Source organism: Ctenopharyngodon idella, chromosome 16 (genome assembly GCF_019924925.1).
Source record: "Ctenopharyngodon idella isolate HZGC_01 chromosome 16, HZGC01, whole genome shotgun sequence".
Taxonomy (NCBI): domain Eukaryota; kingdom Metazoa; phylum Chordata; class Actinopteri; order Cypriniformes; family Xenocyprididae; genus Ctenopharyngodon; species Ctenopharyngodon idella.
Genome location: NC_067235.1, coordinates 11,399,851 through 11,417,352, shown reverse-complemented (window position 1 = coordinate 11,417,352; position 17,502 = coordinate 11,399,851). Strand labels below are relative to the sequence as shown.

General features: G+C 37.1%; 1 protein-coding gene across 9 annotated transcripts in view; it reads left to right on the top strand.

Annotated features, from left to right (window-relative positions):
• fam131bb (family with sequence similarity 131 member Bb) overlaps positions 1 to 17,502 on the top strand; it is a 66,726-nt gene that overhangs the window by 18,415 nt on the left and 30,809 nt on the right. For 2 of the 9 annotated variants that reach the window (XM_051866256.1, XM_051866265.1), the window contains exons 2-4: positions 13,184 to 13,221; positions 16,382 to 16,417; positions 16,840 to 16,945. In XM_051866256.1, the coding sequence (XP_051722216.1) occupies positions 13,184 to 13,221; positions 16,382 to 16,417; positions 16,840 to 16,945 (180 nt within the window). Of the gene's footprint in view, positions 1 to 13,183; positions 13,222 to 13,818; positions 13,900 to 16,381; positions 16,418 to 16,839; positions 16,946 to 17,502 lie in introns of all 9 variants that reach the window. The other 7 variants (XM_051866263.1, XM_051866258.1, XM_051866257.1 and 4 more) reach the window with 7 other exon arrangements.

Here is a 17,502-nt window from a genome sequence, read left to right as displayed (position 1 = left end):
TTTCCTAGACATGAAAATATCCAAATGAGGTGCCCCCTTGAAATAATCAATAATTATTTTTTGAAATTTTTATGGAAATGTGTGTGAAAAATTGTGTTTTATGTTTGGCCACAATAGAATAATGTGTAATGTTACATTACACTGAAAATTCTTATATAGCCTCTCAGCACAGTTAACACATTTTAAACCCTTTCATATCATTTTAGGATTACTATTAAACATAAAAACCCTTATACAACACTTATAGGAATACTGAGATAAAAGACAAAAAAAATAAAAATACAAATACAACCATCTGTTGTTTTGGTGTTGGTTAGCGTTTTATTACTGTGAACCATTTCAGTCGTCTATGGGGATCCTTAGGAATACGATAAAATGATTTCCCCTTCGCTTTCCCATGCCTGTTCTGGCATCCTGGCGTACAGCAGCTGTCCACCATATTGAAATAGTAAGGTTTGTAAGGTCTAAACAGTCTGGTTTTAAATTATTGTTCGACCACTATCGATACCAATGCTACAGCTGCTCTAGCGCTCTCCTGATGGCCTGCCAAAATGGTGGAGTTTAAATTGCGTGACGTCAACCTCCGGAGCTCTTTATTAGGCTGCTGTCACTTTAAGTTCTGATGGACAGATCCAATAAACTGATACACATCCGATTTTCCACCAACTGTTTATGTGGATACTTCGTCCAGTGGACATTTTGACATGTGTGTGTCAGGCAGCGCAAGTACCACATCAAGTTATTTTTTATGGCCTACTTGTGCTTAATAATTCTTTTTAACATCATATTCGCAGTTTGGGAATCTGGTTGTTTGTGAATGGAATCTGTGTGTTGTCTTGGTCACATCAGCACTCCACACACTATAGGAACAAAACTGTTAAATATGATTTTTTATTATTATTATGTTAGTAGTCTCTCACATTTTGATAATCTGATAAGTGTGGGCCAACAAACTGGTGACAATGTACAACAAATCATTTATTATTTCACAGTTTTTTTAAACTTGTTTTTTGTTTGTGAAACAAGAATTTATCAAGTGATATCGGTTGATTTTCAAAAGGCAGCTCTATAATACTTTTTATGCATCAAAGATGGAATGTCTATGGCAGGAAAAACAAAATAAAATAAAATCTTCTGGATTGTTTCAGATCTGACTCATGACCCTTAACTCTATCTTGCAATGGCTGAAACAACATTCATTAGTATTTCTCCTATTAGCTCTGAAAACCTGTAGGCAGAGGCTGATATGTTTTTCTGTAACAAGAACAATACAGTATATGCCTGGAGAGGACATGAAGGATTCAATCCATTTATGTTTTTGTCAAATCCTTATAATTGCAAGTGAAATGTTTGCTGACAGGACCATTTGTGCATTTGAGCTGACCACACATAAGCTTTATTGAAAACATGTTTTTGAAAGGATGTTGCTAAGGGTGCTAATCTCTAAGTATTAACTTGTTTGCTGCCTACAGTAACTCATCCTGGACTGTTGCTAAGGACATGAATGACACATCAAATAATAAGTCTTGTTGAGGAGAGGTTGCTTTCATATAGGCTAGCTACAAGACTGTATACAAAAACTAAAGAAATTGAAAAAGAAAAAGAAACGGCCCATGCAAAATTAATAAGAGCTGGTTTGAGCTTGGTACGCACCTCTTACATGAGTGGCACGTGAATCACCATAGGCGCGTTCACCAGCGCGCTCCAAAAGTGTGATAAGATTTGCTCAAGCTGTCTCTATCGCGACACTAATGATAAAATGTGCACCCCATTTGAATTCTATTGTGAATGTAACACTTTACAACTCCATGGAGAAGTCAAACATGATCTAAAGCAGTCACATAAACTAAAAAGACTGAAGAAAAGAGGGGAAAACATCAGTACCAACATAAATTAGAATGCTTGTCCACCTTAACTATTATTTATTGCGTTATATTGTATTAACTGTGTTAAATTTTGACTAACTTGTTATAGCACTGTAAAAAAAAAAATCCTGTAAAATTTACAGTAAAAAACCAGCAGCTGTGGTTGCCAGAACTTTACCGTAAAAAATAAGGTAGCAACATTATAGGTTTTATGGGACAGCAGTTTACTGTCTATTTTACAGTTCAAAACCGTATAATTTAAAGGTTTATATTGTAATAATTACAGTTCATAACTGTTTATTTTACACACTGTAAAAAAAATTCCTTTAAAAAAGCCCGGTAGCTGTGGTTGCCAGAAATTTACTGTAAAAAAAAAAAAAAAAAACGGTAGCAACATTTTAGGTTTTACAGATTTAACTTAATATTAGAGTAAAAAAAGTATTCCATTAACTGATATAATGTTAATTTACCATCCTATTGAAGTACTAATATCTGTTTTGTACCTTTGTAATACACTGACAACCACCAAACACAGAGGTGATGAGAGTCACATGATGAATTATAGCTCATCACAAGCAGCTTTTCACACAAAATTCACAGTGTCATTCACACAAACACTAAGCACCATCATGGTAACACACATGCCATTTTAAAAATGCAATAAACATTAATTTAACAACATTAGATGTAACATAAAACCCTAATGTACATGAACTGATTAGAAAAAAACTAAGAAGAAATTTCAATGAAAATACATCAAATGTGAAGTGTCACGCAGGGAATTGTGGGAATGTCGATTTACTTTTTTTTTTTTTTTTTTTTTTTTTTACTTTTTATGATATCTAACTGTAAAATTACATTAAATGTACTGTTAGATCTATTACAATTATTCAGTGCATATAGTAGGGAAACTTTCTGTAAACCAATTAACTGTTTTTCACCACTCATACTTTTTCATTAACTGTTAGCATTTTTACAGTCTTTTACTGTTAAAATCACAATCATTTAGATAATCTGTTAAGGGAGCCGATTTTTCACTAAAGATTTATATTACAACTGTGGCATGTTGTAGCTATAATTTCTAAATGTGCAAGTTGTTATTTTTCATAACAAATGCTATAGATAAAAAAAAGAAAGAAAAAAGTTAACATTGGCCTATGCATGATGAGGAGTCATCAGTGGTCTTACCTGTAATTATATCCTTATTGTAACAAATGCTATAGTTAAACAATTACAAGAACTGTTACTTTTTCATAAAGCCAAGTACAAGTTAGAATCAAGAGCTTTAAATTCTGGACCTTCTTGAATTACTGACTAAACAATTGGTTTTCCCATGTGTAAAATGTGCTCTGCTAATCATGGCAGATATTCAGAAAAACACGGCTTTTAGATATTCCAAGAGATGACAGGAAATTAACATTTTCAGTATAAGAAAATTTGAAGTAAAGATAGTAAGACTTCCCATGGCACTTTGTAAACAAGTGATTTTTAAATCAAAAGTATGCCCTTGCAACAGAGGGAGGTTGAAGGAAAATGGGTAAATGAAAAGATCTGAGTGACTTTGGCAAGGGCCAAATAGTGATGGCTAGTCGACTGGGTTAAAGCATCTTAAAAAAAAAAAAAACTTGTGGGGTGTTCCCGGTATGAAGTGGTTACTTGGTACCTACCAAAAGTGGTGCAAGGAAGAACAACCGGTGAACCTGTTAACCTGGCAAATCCAGCTGTACAATGACCTTGTAAACATGACTTCAGAGGTTGCATAATGTCAGCCAATCAGATTAGAGCTTGCCAGATCAAGAAGTTGCTTTCCAGTTTTGTTTGCTTGGACAACCACACAAAAATCCCTTCAGAAAACCTTAGCAGACACCACTCAGGGTTCATTTCCATGATTTAATGGAATTTGAAGGAAGAGATGGAATGATTTCAATTGTTTTAGCCATACATATAAAAGAGAGTGGCGGCATGTTTCCCTACAGTACTGTTTATGTGATTGTATAATTTGTACCTTTGTTATCCTATTTCAGGATTCTCCGTTCAGCGCCGACATTCAGTAAAGCAGCTTACTAAAATACACATTGTGCCAGGAAACCTGAAAATTGCTCAGTAAGCTGCAAGTTCCAACTCTGTTTGGCATGATTAAAAAAAATCTAACACGGAAGCTTAGAGAGATTTACAAAACCTCAACCTGAACACAGTGAGAACAAAACAGAATGTTTCTAGCAACCGATGGATGTGATCGTGGAGGCAATATAAATCCACAACAAATTTATGGCATATGGTTGATATTATTGTGAGTAATTCAAATCCCAGTTTGCAATGCTCACAAATACAAAAGTGTGAATGCTGAGTAACACTATTAGGTGTGCAGTCACTTTTGTTTAGTCTTTATCCAGATAGCTGATCTTTAGGGCCATTAGACAGACAGTGTGTGTGAGAAAGATGTGTATAAAGTCTGGATAAATGAATCCCAAACGTGTGTTACTATGTGTGTGTGTGTGTGTGTGTGTGTGTGTGTGTGTGTCCATGCTTGTATTTTTATCCAGGGCACACACTGCCTTGGGCACCTTAAGATTTACGTCAAGAAAATATGTTTTATCTGGAAGAGGTTATTAATTCAATGCACAGGTGAAAGGTGAAAGGTCAGAAGTCAAGGAGGAACCAGAAAATCACAATCGCTATGTAATGAGGAAGAGATGAATAGGGATTAAGTGCTGAGAGAGGAGAAGAAAGAGAGCTACTACAGACAGCCCTGCAGAGTCAACAGGCTCATAATGAATATTAATGCTTATATTTCTGTGGTTTTGGTGAATGATAAACAGTCATCAGGACTGTAAGTACCATGGGAGTTTACCATCAGACATCCAGGTCACAAAAACAATGGGACAAAAAGTGATAGAATCATCAACCTGGTTCAGTGCAGGTTAGCTGAGTTCCTCCAAGGTCATTGAGGGCATCTGCCACATTCACAGCTTGAACTGAATTGGCTGCTGTATTCTAGGGTGCTGAGTGAACGGAGGCCATTAGATGCTGCAGGACCCTATTATTATTTCTTCAACTTCAGTGACATTTAATAATAATTGCCGGTCATTATCAAATCATATGGTCAGTTGCTTAGTGTGTTTATCTCCAAATAACGTTTGAGTTAGATCAATTAAAAGCATATAATCAGGGGTTAAATTATATTCTAAAAAGAAAAAAATCTATTTCGTTGTCAATTTATCCCATTTCCTGTATGCTAGAGTCTCTGTGTTTGATCCAGTACACACATTCCATTTTCATTTTGATGGAAGTCCATTCTGCCTCAGAGCTTAAAAAAAGGTAATGGTGACAATATTTCTCACAATTGGGACTTTATTTATCGTAACTGCGACTTCATATGATTTAATATTTTACAATTGCAACTCGGAGCTCGAGCCGACTTCGGGCTCGAGCCTCCTCCGCAGACAGCAAGCCAAGTTCGTTTTACTATTAACCGTCAAGACTGAATGGGCAGGCGAACTCATGAACTGTATATTGTTAAATTTTATCAGTATTTCTCATAATTGCAACTTCATATCTCCCAGTGTGTATTACTAGAATAATTAGTGCAACTAAAGATATGACTGATGTTTGTGTTATACAGAGACTATCGTCTCTGTCAAGGTTACGCTCACGTGAGGTTGCTATGCCGCGCGGTCACGAAAGATTATAATTTGCATGAGTTTTTAAGCATTGCGGTTTAAAAACAATTTGTTTTAAACCGTTTAAGTGCAATTAGCAGCGAAAGACAACTCATTTCAGCATAGGTATGCACGCGCTCTCTGAAGAGACTGTCTCTCAGCGCCGCCTGAAAGACATAATAAAGAAAACTGTCCTTAATGTGTTAAATGTTCCTTAATATATATATATATATATATATATATATATATATATATATATATATATATATATAAAGTAATTACATTCATTTGTGTATGAAGGTCTCATGCATTACTAGAATAATTAGTGCAACTAAAGATATGCCTGATGTTTGTGTTATACAATGAAGATGAAGAAACAGAAAGCAGTGCAGTTAGATATTTGAGAGGGGAACTGTTAGTTGATCTCTCTGTCTGGATGACAGAGTAGCTCTGTGGTCTCTGAAGTGATGGCTAACGTTGTGACACACTGACCTACTGATACACTAACGTCAGCCATTTTATTCTGTCCCTTTAGAGATCACTCACTGTCTTTGTCAACATCAGGAGCCAGACATTATGAAGTGATATATCTCTTTGTTAAGCATATAGGGACAATACTATAGAAAGGAAAACTGGATATACTTTAGAGTAGACAATGTGCAGCTTGTATAGCAGTACAGATTTACTGTCCTCTAAAAATAACTCAACATACGGCCATTATTGTCTAAGTAACTGGCAACAAAAGTGAGTACACCCTAAGTGAACATGTCAAAACTGTGTCCAAAGTGTCAATATTTTGTGTGAGCACCATTGATATTTAGCACTGCCTTGATCTGGAATTCACCAGAGTTGTTGCTGGGATCCTCTTCCACTCCTCCATAACATCACGGAGCTGCTGGATGTTAGACACATGGTGCTTCTCCACCTTCCGCTTGAGGATGCCCCACAGGTGCTCAATAGGGTTCAGGTCTGGAGACATACTTGGCCACTCCATCACCTTCACCTTCAGCTTCCTCAGCAAGGCAGTTGTCATCTTGGCGGTGTGTTTGGGGTCATTATCATGCCGTTCGGCCCAGTTTCTGCAGGGAGCATCATGTTCTACTTCAGAATGTCACAGTACATGTTGGAATCCATGTTTCCCTCAATGACGCAGAACTCCCCGGTACCAGCAGCAATCATGCAGACCCAGACCATGATGCTACCACCACCATGCTTGACTGTAGGCAAGACACAATCTTCTTGGTAATCCTCACCAGGGCATCGCCACACATGCTGGATACCATCTGAGCCAAACAAGTTTATCTTGGTCTCATCAGACCACAGGACATGGTTCCAGTAATTCATGCTCTTGGACAGGTTGTCTTCAGCAAACTGTTTGCAGGCTTTCTTGTGAGCCAGCTTCAGAAGAGGCTTCCTTCTGGGACGACGGCCATGCAAACCGACTTGTTGCAGTGTGCGGTGTATGGTCTGAGCACTGACAAGCTGACCTTCTGCTTCTGCAACCTCTAAAGCAATGCTGGCAGCACTCGTGCGTCTGTTTTTTGAAGCCAGCTTCTGCACCTGACGCACAGCACAAGGTCTCAACTTCTTTGATTCAACTTCTTTGGCCTGTTCCGTGTAGAACCCATCTTGGAAAACCTCTCTCTATGACCCTGGCCACTGTGTTGTAACTCAGTTTCAGGGTGTTACCGATCTTCTTATAGCCTACGGCATCTTTTTGGAGAGCAACAATTCTAATTCACAAATCCTCAGAGAGTTCTTTGCCATGAGGTGCCATGTTGAACATTCAGTGATCAGTATGAGAGAATTGTACTCAAAGCACCAAATTTTAACTGCTCTAATACAAGATCCACACATTTGTATGGTCCTGTCAAGCAGACAAAAACATGAACATGATGAATAGGACATGTGGCTTTGCCTGGTTAAACAACATACAACTGTTATCACTTAGGGTGTACTCACTTTTGTTGCCAGCTATTTTGACAATAATGGCTGTATGTTGAGTTATTTTCAGAGGACAGTAAATCTATACTGCTATACAAGCAGCACATTGACTACTCTAAAATATATCCAAGATTCATTTCTATAGTATTGTCCTTTGAGAAGATATACTAAAATGGTTGCTGAAATGTGAGGGGTGTACTCACTTTGTGAGATACTGTATATCGTCATATCGCACAGCCCTACGCATGTTTATAGGATGAAATTCCTGCCCTCAGTTCAATAAGTTTTTTTTTTTTTTGAGTGCATTTAGAGCAAAGATTTTTTTGAGTGCAATGTAGAGCAAATAGTTAATTAATAAGGTAAATTCACCTTACGTATTAAGTAAACTGCAAATATAAATTTTATGTAACAGTGACAAATTCAAATGATTTGTATTTACACAAGAAATTTTATCAGCTTTACTTGAATTTCTTTGTTTATACAACTACATTGTTATTTGTACAAATTACTCAATATACATTAGTCAACATTTGAAGTGGGCCATTAAAGTTAATTAAAGTTGTCTTAAGAACTAAGTTGTCCTAAGAAGAAGGTTTTAGGACAACTTTGATTAAAGGTTTTGATCCACTTCAAATGTTGTGGCAAAATGGCAAACTATAGTTGCATGGAACCACTTGACACTGCTTTTTTTAAGTAAATCCAGCAATTCTTTTTTTTTTTTTTTTAGTGATCTTAAAAGGTTAGTTCACACAAAAACGAAATTTTGTCATTAATTACTCACCCTCATGTCATTCAAAACCAGTAAAACTGACAGTCTACGCAACTACCACTTTCAAGGCCAAGAAAGGTAGTAAAGACATCATAAAAGTAATCCATGTGAATCCAGTGGTTCAACCTCAGTTTTATGAAGTGAGTTAATGAGCGTTTGTTTGCGCAAAAAAAACAAAAACAAAAAAAAAAAAACATTATTTACCCCTTTATTTACAATATATTTTATTTACGATGCATGCGTATTGTGTTACCAGAAGAGCGGATATTGTTAAGTGAATGAACATTAGAGATTAATATTTTGTAAATAAAGTGGTAAATTATGTTGTTGTTTTTTTTGTTTTGTTTTTTGCACAAACAAAGCACTCGCGTCACTTCATAAAATTGAGGTTAAACCACTGGAGTCACATGGATTACTTTAATGATGTCTTTACTACCTTTCTGGGGCTTGAAAGTGGTAGTTGTGTAGCTGTCAATGGAAGGACAGAAAGCTCTCAGATTTCATTAACAAGATCTTCATTTGTGTTCTGAAGCTGAATGAAAGTCTGTGGGGTTTGGAACGGCATGAGGGTGAGTAATTAATGACAGAATTTTCATTTTTGGGTGAACTAACCCTTTAAGTGTGTAATGTTGCTGTTTAAGCATGAAAAAGGTCTGCAAAGTTTGAAAATCCACTCCAAAAGGCAGTTATTCCTCTATCAACAAGACAGTAAGCACTGTTTCGGGACTCCCTGAAACGCCTTGGGAACTTACACCGCACAATAATTCCTGCCCAATATGCAAAAAAGGGGGCAAGGCTTTGCTTTACTAGTGAGTTGAAACTCATGATTATTTCCTAAACACAGAAAGACCAATTACAACACACTGGCCAGCCGACCAATCAGAGCACACTGCGCTTTTCGAAGGAGGGGCTTCATAGAGACTAGTACTAAACAGTGTCCCTGCATCATAATCTGCATACTATCCACCCTATCCGCCCTAAATAGTATTGAATATTACGTCACATACTATTTAGGATGGATAGTATACACATTGAGACGCAGGCTGTGTTTCAGACAAACTCGGAAGAGAGGTGCTGCAATAATGTAAAATATGTGAAAAAATAATGTGTTTTTTGAAAAATCAAGCATGCACATCTATTCTAGTAGACCCCCAAAACAAAATCAAGGCTTTCATTTTTTTAAGGGCATAATAGGTCCCCTTTTAGGAGAACATTAAAGGCTTTAAAGCTAACAGATATGGATCTCAATTTAAAAAAAAAAAAGGTCTGAAATCAGTTTAATAGCACTTATTTCAATCTCATATTTATCCACATTGTTTAATTAATTCAAATTAATTAGTGCAACAAGTGCATCTACAACCATTACACCATCTCTGAAAAAGAAAGGTCACCAACACCAAAATCCTTTGTAAATATCCCACATAATTAGCACAGTGTAAGGTTACACACTCTAGCCCATGTCAGGGCTGACTATGAAAGAATATTACTCATTTAATAATGTGAGAAATCACCCTGAGACCAAAGCTGTATTTAAGCTTAATTAGCACAGGGCCTTCAGTAATTAAGTTTCTGTGGAATCAGGATTAGTCTGTGTAAGGAAGGAGAAAAATAAATAAATAAAAGGATAGGATTCGTTAATCATTCAGAGAGAGGCCTGAATACAGGTGACCTGTTTTCCACTGTATCTGTTTTATCCCATCATTTTTTTTAGGTGATGGACTGCATAATTATTTAATTATGTTATTAGGACACTTATGAAGTTATCCAGTGCATGAGAACTAATGAAACCTATAACAATGTTATGCTGCAGTGGCTGGGGGATAGAAAAATTAGTTTGTCACTCTCTTTTCTGTTTACTTGAATTCCTGTTTAACTCTCCCTTGCCACCTCCACATGTAGTCTCCTTCTCTCTCTTTCTCTATTGTTGTAGTGTTTTACCAGTAGGTCAAGCTGTGCTTATAATGAAAGAACAGCATGAATGTAGGCAGGTGAATGGTGTTGGGATCTGATTCAATTATGCTTTCAATGCAGTCATTTTCTGCTGTTGATGGCTCTAACCATTTTCTCTCATTGCTAGTGTTTCTCTAAGTTGCCTTTCGATCACAATAATCTTCACAGTGCAGGAAATGACTTAGATGGAGCATAACGTCTTGTACCTATAGAGATTAACTGTAATAAGGTGATGTCCAGTGATATGTGGTTAGGTTCCCAGCATGCACTGCAGCAGGTTTTTTGTTTGTTTTTGTTTTATACTGTTCACTGGTTTAATTTGCTATTGCATATATACACTCACCGGCCACTTTATTAGGTACACCTTGCTAGTAATAGGTTGGACCCCCTTTTGCCTTCAGAGCTGCCTTAATTCTTAGTGGCATAGATTCAACAAGGTGCTGGAAACATTCCTCAGAGATTTTGGTCCATATTGATATGATAGCATTACGCAGTTGCTGCAGATTTGTTGGCTCCACATCCATGATGCGAATCTCCCATTCCACTACATCCCAAAGGTGATCTATTGGATTGAGATCTGGTGACTGTGGAGGCCATTTGAGTATAGTGAACTCATTGTCATGTTCAACTAACCAGTTTCAGATGACTTCAGCTATGGTGCATTATCCTGTTGGATAGATTGGTACACTGTGTCATAAAGAGATGGACATGGTCAGCAACAATACTCAGGTACGCTGTGGTGTTTAAACAATGCTCAGTTGGTACTAAGGGGCCCAAAGTGTTCAAAGAAAATTTTCCTCACACATTACACCACCAACAGCAAGGCAGGATGGATCAATGCTTTCATGTTGTTTACGTCAAATTCTGACGCAAATGTCACAGCAGAAATCGAGACTCGTCAGACCAGGCAATCTTCTATTGTCTAATTTTGGTGAGCCAGTGTGAATTGTAGGCTCAGTTTCCTGTTCTTAGCAGACAGTAATGTCACCCGGTGTGTCTTCTGCTGCTGTAGCCCATCTGTTTCAAGGTTCATTCTTCATCAAGGCATTTTCGCCCACAAAACTGCCGCTCACTGGATATTTTCTCTTTTAAACCCTAGATTGTTGTGAATGAAAATCCCAGTAGATCAGCAGTTTCTGAAATACTCAGACCAACCTGTCTGGCACCAACAACCATGTCACGTTCAAAGTCACTTAAATCACCTTTCTTTCCCATTCTGATGCTCAGTTTGAACGTCAGCAGATCATCTTGACCATGGCTGTGTTCGTAATTGCCCCCCTATATACTCATTCACTACTCCCTACATTACTCCACAATAGTCCACTTGAAGGAGTGAATTCAGATACTGAGTGCGCCGGAAGGGCTGCCGCTTTTGCATATAGTTTGTGCTTGCTGTTTAATAATCATCAAGATTTATCTTGAACTCTGTCATGGAAACTAGCATGTGTAAACCTTAATCAAACAATTTAATAACCAATTAAAAAGGAATTTATTCCTGTATGATATTACGCTGTGCCCACATTGCACCAGTGGTTTGGAAAATGGATGGGATGGATGATTCAGCTGCAGGCGCCATCTTCTGGTGAGATGCGAGAATTCATTTGGCGCGAACCTCACAGTGCATCATGGTTATTCTTTAGCAGTTGAGCATACGTTGGTTGTAGAAGCGTTATTGCGGTGCATTGTGGGATTGAATGAGTGCACTCGATAACGTCCACTATGGTTTCGGACACCACTACAAATGGCTGTCCCCACAAATTGTGCCCTATTTTAGGGTATAGGGGGCGATTTCGGACGCAGGCCATGTCTACATGCCTAAATGCAGCCATGTCATTGGCTGATTAGATATTTGCCTTAATGAGCAGTTGAACAGGTGTACCTAATAAAGTGGCCGGTGAGTGTAAATTAGATAGCAGTTGCTATATGTTATATATGAGGGTTATCAATCAATTAAAATATTTAAACTAATAATTAATTGCACTTAATGCTAAAATTCACAATCATATATGTTTACACATCGAACCCCCCAAATTAATGTAGACATCAACATAATCAACATAAAAAAAAAAGTATATTTGTTTAGTCTTTTTACCAAGTACTATCATGAATAATATTGTATATATTGACACCAATACTGATAGTGATACCTCAATTAAATGGATTTTCAAATTCTGTGAATAATTATAGCCATTCTACATTATATTTGACAACTATAATTTTAAAATTGAATAGGCCTAAACTGAAAATTATCAAATTATCAGAGCTCTGCTAATGTTTAATGTGAAATAATTGCTGAAGATGCTTTTCTGTTTTTGTCATTACTGTATTTGCTCTCTTTGTGTGAATGAGAGCTGTCTGTTTTTTCTTACATCAAAGCTTATATTGTGCATTCATTTTCAAGTTGTATATGTTACAGCATTACTGGTTAAACCCTTAGATAATTTCTCTATATGCAACATCAGTATTGAACGTTTTGTTACTTATTTCTGCATTCTGTTTAATGGGTTTCACAGTAACGGCTGTGTGCATTGTGTACCCACCTTCCTTAACTGTTTATAAAAGGTTATATTATTTCTGTACTATCACATATTAGATTGCCATATAGTGTAGATTGCATGTTATGATCATGTTTAGTCAATCTAATGATTAGCTTAGTTTCTCCTTGTACCACAGTGCAACCCATTATGTTCTGTAACACTGTTATATTGGCTTGGAAAAAGTTAATTAGAAGTAAACAAGATCCAAATTCTTAGCAACACTAATCACCATAATGGTGACTTCAAATTAAACTTTTTCCCCCAAGTAATTTAGGAAGTAGTCATAGACTGCATTAATTAAATTAGTAAATTCCTCAAATTATTTTTACATTTTATTTTTTTATTTATATTGTAACCACATACTCTTCCAATAACAACATGTATGCACTTCTTTTGCTTTTCCTATTTGAGTCTTAAGGCACCCTGCTATAATTTCCTTGTATCTCCTCCTCTCTCCAGCAGCAGATGGAGTTCCCGTGCAGAAGGATGGGGAACAGGTAAGAGAGCTGCCGATTACATTCATACTAAATTAACCAAATTTCTCAACAGCGCTTACACACTATGACACCCCACACCACAAATTTCTGTTTAGGGGAAAATAGCATCCTGCTCCAAGATGGAGGCCAAGGTGTCCAGAACAGGAAGAGATTATCTCAGTTAGGGAAGTGAGCCAGCTCTCCTCCGTAACCGCAGAAAAGCATTGCTAGCACATTAGCCTAGTTAACAGCATGTATGCTTACCAGAACTGGCTCGTAGTTTTTCTGTTCTAATCGTTAGCATTTATTTTTGCCTAAGTTTGTGTGTTCCAATGCCTCACAATCTTAAGAACTGACCCAGAAAGCAGGCTTATAGTATAGTATTTGCCTTCAGCTGCAGTGACACTGACTGATTCTGGGTCTGTGCTTAAGGGTAAGATAATGATTTTGTTCAATGGATGCTCAGTATCACAAATGACACATCACATTGCTTGCTTTTATTTCTTCGTCTACTCTTGTCTCTGTCTTCATACATACTATTTGAACGAGTAAGCACATTCATTTTATCTCACACAAAGCATACATATGAGATTTCCTCCCTCTCTCTTTTTTTCTAAGCTTTCAAGCTGATTCCATTATCAGACACGGGGTTTGCTACATGAAGACAGAAAATATGAAATTCAAAAGGTCTCGTCATGAGTACGTCCTTATCAATAAATAAATACACACACCTCTCTGTCATCTGTGTCACCCCTTTCTGGTTCTGAAGTACCTGACTGAATATAAAAATAAGAAAACAAGTGATATTAAGTGTGACAAGATTTGAGGTAGATATTACATACAGACTTAATGACAACAAACAAATGACTTTAGATACGTAATGTGACTTATTTCTGAATGAAACAGGATATTAATTTTATATCTACAATTATTGTTAAATACTTACATTGTATACACAATATTGGTGGTTACTTTGTCTAATTTTGCTCTATTAAAGGATGTTCAATTTCAAATAAAAATTAGCCCAAGCTTTACTCACCCTCGAGCCATCCTAGGTATACTGCATATGACTTTCCTAGGTGTATAAAGGCCTTCTGAAGCGAAGCGAAGCATTTGTGTAAAAAAAATCCATATTTAACAAGTTACGAAGTAAAATATCTCAATATCTCGTATTCAACTTATGAAGGTCTGCGAATGTTAAGAAAGTAAATAGTGTTCATTTTGATTTTGTGTTTTAAATTTGTTCTCACCAGGAGGTTCTCAAATTAATGTTTTTATTTCATATTACTCAGCATCTAATTCAGTCCACAAATACCATGACAGCACCGAGAGCAAATCACCCCCTAAGAATATCCTCCTGTCGAAAAGACAAAATATCCACAGGCTTTTGTGCAAGAAATACAAAACATCTCATCTGTAGCAAGTAAGCACAGCTCTCTGGGACTGATCTCAGCCCTTGAGCCTTCCTGCCTAGTGTATCTCTTTACCATTGACACTGGTAAAAATAGTAAGTTGACTGTACTCGACAGTCTATTACAGCATTCACTCTCTGCCCCACTATGTCTGCAACACAGACTGACATAAAGTGTTCTCTTTTTTATAAAAAAAAAACATACAACAGTTTCTTTTTTATAGGCTTTATAGTAATAGTCTTGCTCTCAGCATGCTCTGCTCATTTCTTTTATCTGTCGTCCCTTAGTCTGTCTATGCAATGGGTGTGAAGCTGTAGTTTTTCATGTAGAATTTTTTTCTAGAATGCTTCTGTGTCTGCCAAAGCAAATTTCACTATTACTATTGCTCATACTTATGGTTATGGATTTGAACAAACCCTAAACCTTAGGTATTAAACTTTGGCATGTAACTCATTCTGCACCATTTCTGCTACTACAAACATGAATGAAACGTCAAATCTTGCGGCTTGTTGAGGAGAGATGTGCTGTTACTTTTCTAAACAATCGGATGTTTGAATTTCACCTGGCAGACAATGAAACTGATAAAACTGTCATAGACTTATTCGAGGAGGGACCTGAGCTATATCTAGGGACCAGGATGTCATAAAGACTTTACGATAGGCTTTTCTGACTTGGACCACCTAACAACCATCCAGAGCATGCTACTAACTCCATAGCAATTTGATGAAACAATTCAGAATAACTTTGCAACCACATATAAACCCAGGCAGCACCTTTGTGGCTGTGATGTTTTAGCAGCTTTCATATTTTCATTAGCAAATGTTAAAATCTAGTTATTCTCTTGCCACTATCAATCTGCCATTGATAGTACAAAGACAAATTAAACTAAACATTCACCCAAAAATAAAAATTCTGTAATAATTTACTCACTCTCTTATTCCAATAGCTCTTTTTTTTTTAAACAAAAAGGAGAAATTTTAAAAAAATCTTCTGGTTGCTCTTTTTCATATGACAATAAACATGGACTGAAGCTTTCTTTTATCTTTGTGTGAACAGACCAAAATTTGTTAAAAAAAAAAAAAAAAAAAATTATTATTCTCTGAAAATCTTGACATTTGCTCTAGCTTTCTTTGGCGCCTCCGTGAAAGGTCATGAAAGAAGTTAGTAATGTCCATTTTATGTTTCTTTTGAGTCAGATCTTTTCGATGAATCAATTGACTCAGTTCACAAAACCATTTTGAATGAGACTGGTCCTGTTCTTGTTTGTCTCATTGACTCTGATTTGGTCTCTGGAAAGGAAGTTTATAAGTAAATACATTTTGGTCTAGCTATCATGCAAAAGACATTTTAGACAGTTGTGTGGACAACCTTTATGATACTTTAATGGTGATTGAAAGCTTTAGTTCCAGTTCATTGTAACTGCAGCTACCAGTACATTCTTCTGAATTTCTTGTTTTGTACTGTAAGGTTCGGATGAATCCGAAGATGAGTAAATAATGACTGAATTGCCTTTTTTGGCTGTACTATTCCTTTAATCACTGCTTTATTCCACCTCTAGTCCGGCCAAGTATTGGCTTCTCAAAATTCGATTTCCTCTCTGTTCTTTTTTATTTCTCTATTTCTCCTTCAACTTCACATGTTTTTAAAATGCCTTGTTCTGTCACGATCCCCCTCTCTCTCCTCCTTTCTCTGTGGCCGTCTCTCTTCTCCTCTTTCCCCAACTATCCCCATCCCTTTCTTTCCCCATCCCTCCTTCCTCTCTCTCTCAGCATGGCCGAACAGACTTTTCATGGGATGGAATCAATGTAAGTGTTGTGAATATCATTCCTCCATTCCTTTCCTTTTGTTATTTCCTCTGAATCACAGTAGATGTCTTCTATCTCACACCCCATTCCTTCGTTTGGTCTGTCTCTCTTTTGCGATGACTTGTCAATGTGCTGTAGTAGTTAGACTTTATTGCGGTCGTAAATGACTACACTTCCCATCATGCAAATGGACAGAGATTAAGGCTGTTGGGAAATGTAGTTTCACAACCTCTAGCAACCACTGTGCTAACTTTCTGCCTAACTTCTCTCGTCACCTCTTTCCTTCCCATAAAATGCCACACTCAAAATTTTGCATTTCATTTCTGCTCTGGGCACCTCCTGCTCCACCAAAACCATCTTTTTCTTCACCTTTCCTGTTTTCTGTCCCATTTTTCTCTCTTGAATGCCTTCCTTCATTTCAGTTGTCCATGGAGGACACAACTTCAATCCTCCCTCGGCTGAAGAAGCGGAACTCCAACGCCTATGGAATCGGCGCTCTGGCTAAGTCCTCTCTGACAGGTGTGTCAGGTGTGTGTCTGTCCTGTGAAATGGTAAACTGACCCCATGTTGACTCCAGACTGAGCTGGAGGAGTTGGAGCCAACATGGACCCTTGTGGGTTTCCCTTTTCACCACCAGTTTCCATTTACAACACTCTCCAATGGCTCGTGCCATTGGTGAATTCCAAGCTCCAAATAAGAATAGATCCCTGACAAGTAAGCGATATGCTTCCCACAATGCATTGTCACATGGCTTTCCATTTTATCCTAAGCGGTGGTTGATGGGAGAGGCAGGTTTTTATATGTAAAGTGTTTGTGGAGTGAAGTGCGGAGATTCAGTCAGTGTGTTGTCTTTTTATATTGTCGTTCATAGACTCTTGTATCTGTGTTTTTGTACTGTTATGTGCAGTGCAGTAGACTTCTCTGAAAGATCCTGTTTTTGAACATTAATAATTCATGTTCATCATTTCATTAGACGTTACCTAAGAGGTTAAGAGATCTCTGAATTAGCTCTGTATGTTTGCAGTAATGCACTGGTTAAAAATATGTATACATAGTAGCAAAGAGCAATTGATATTTTTTTTTTT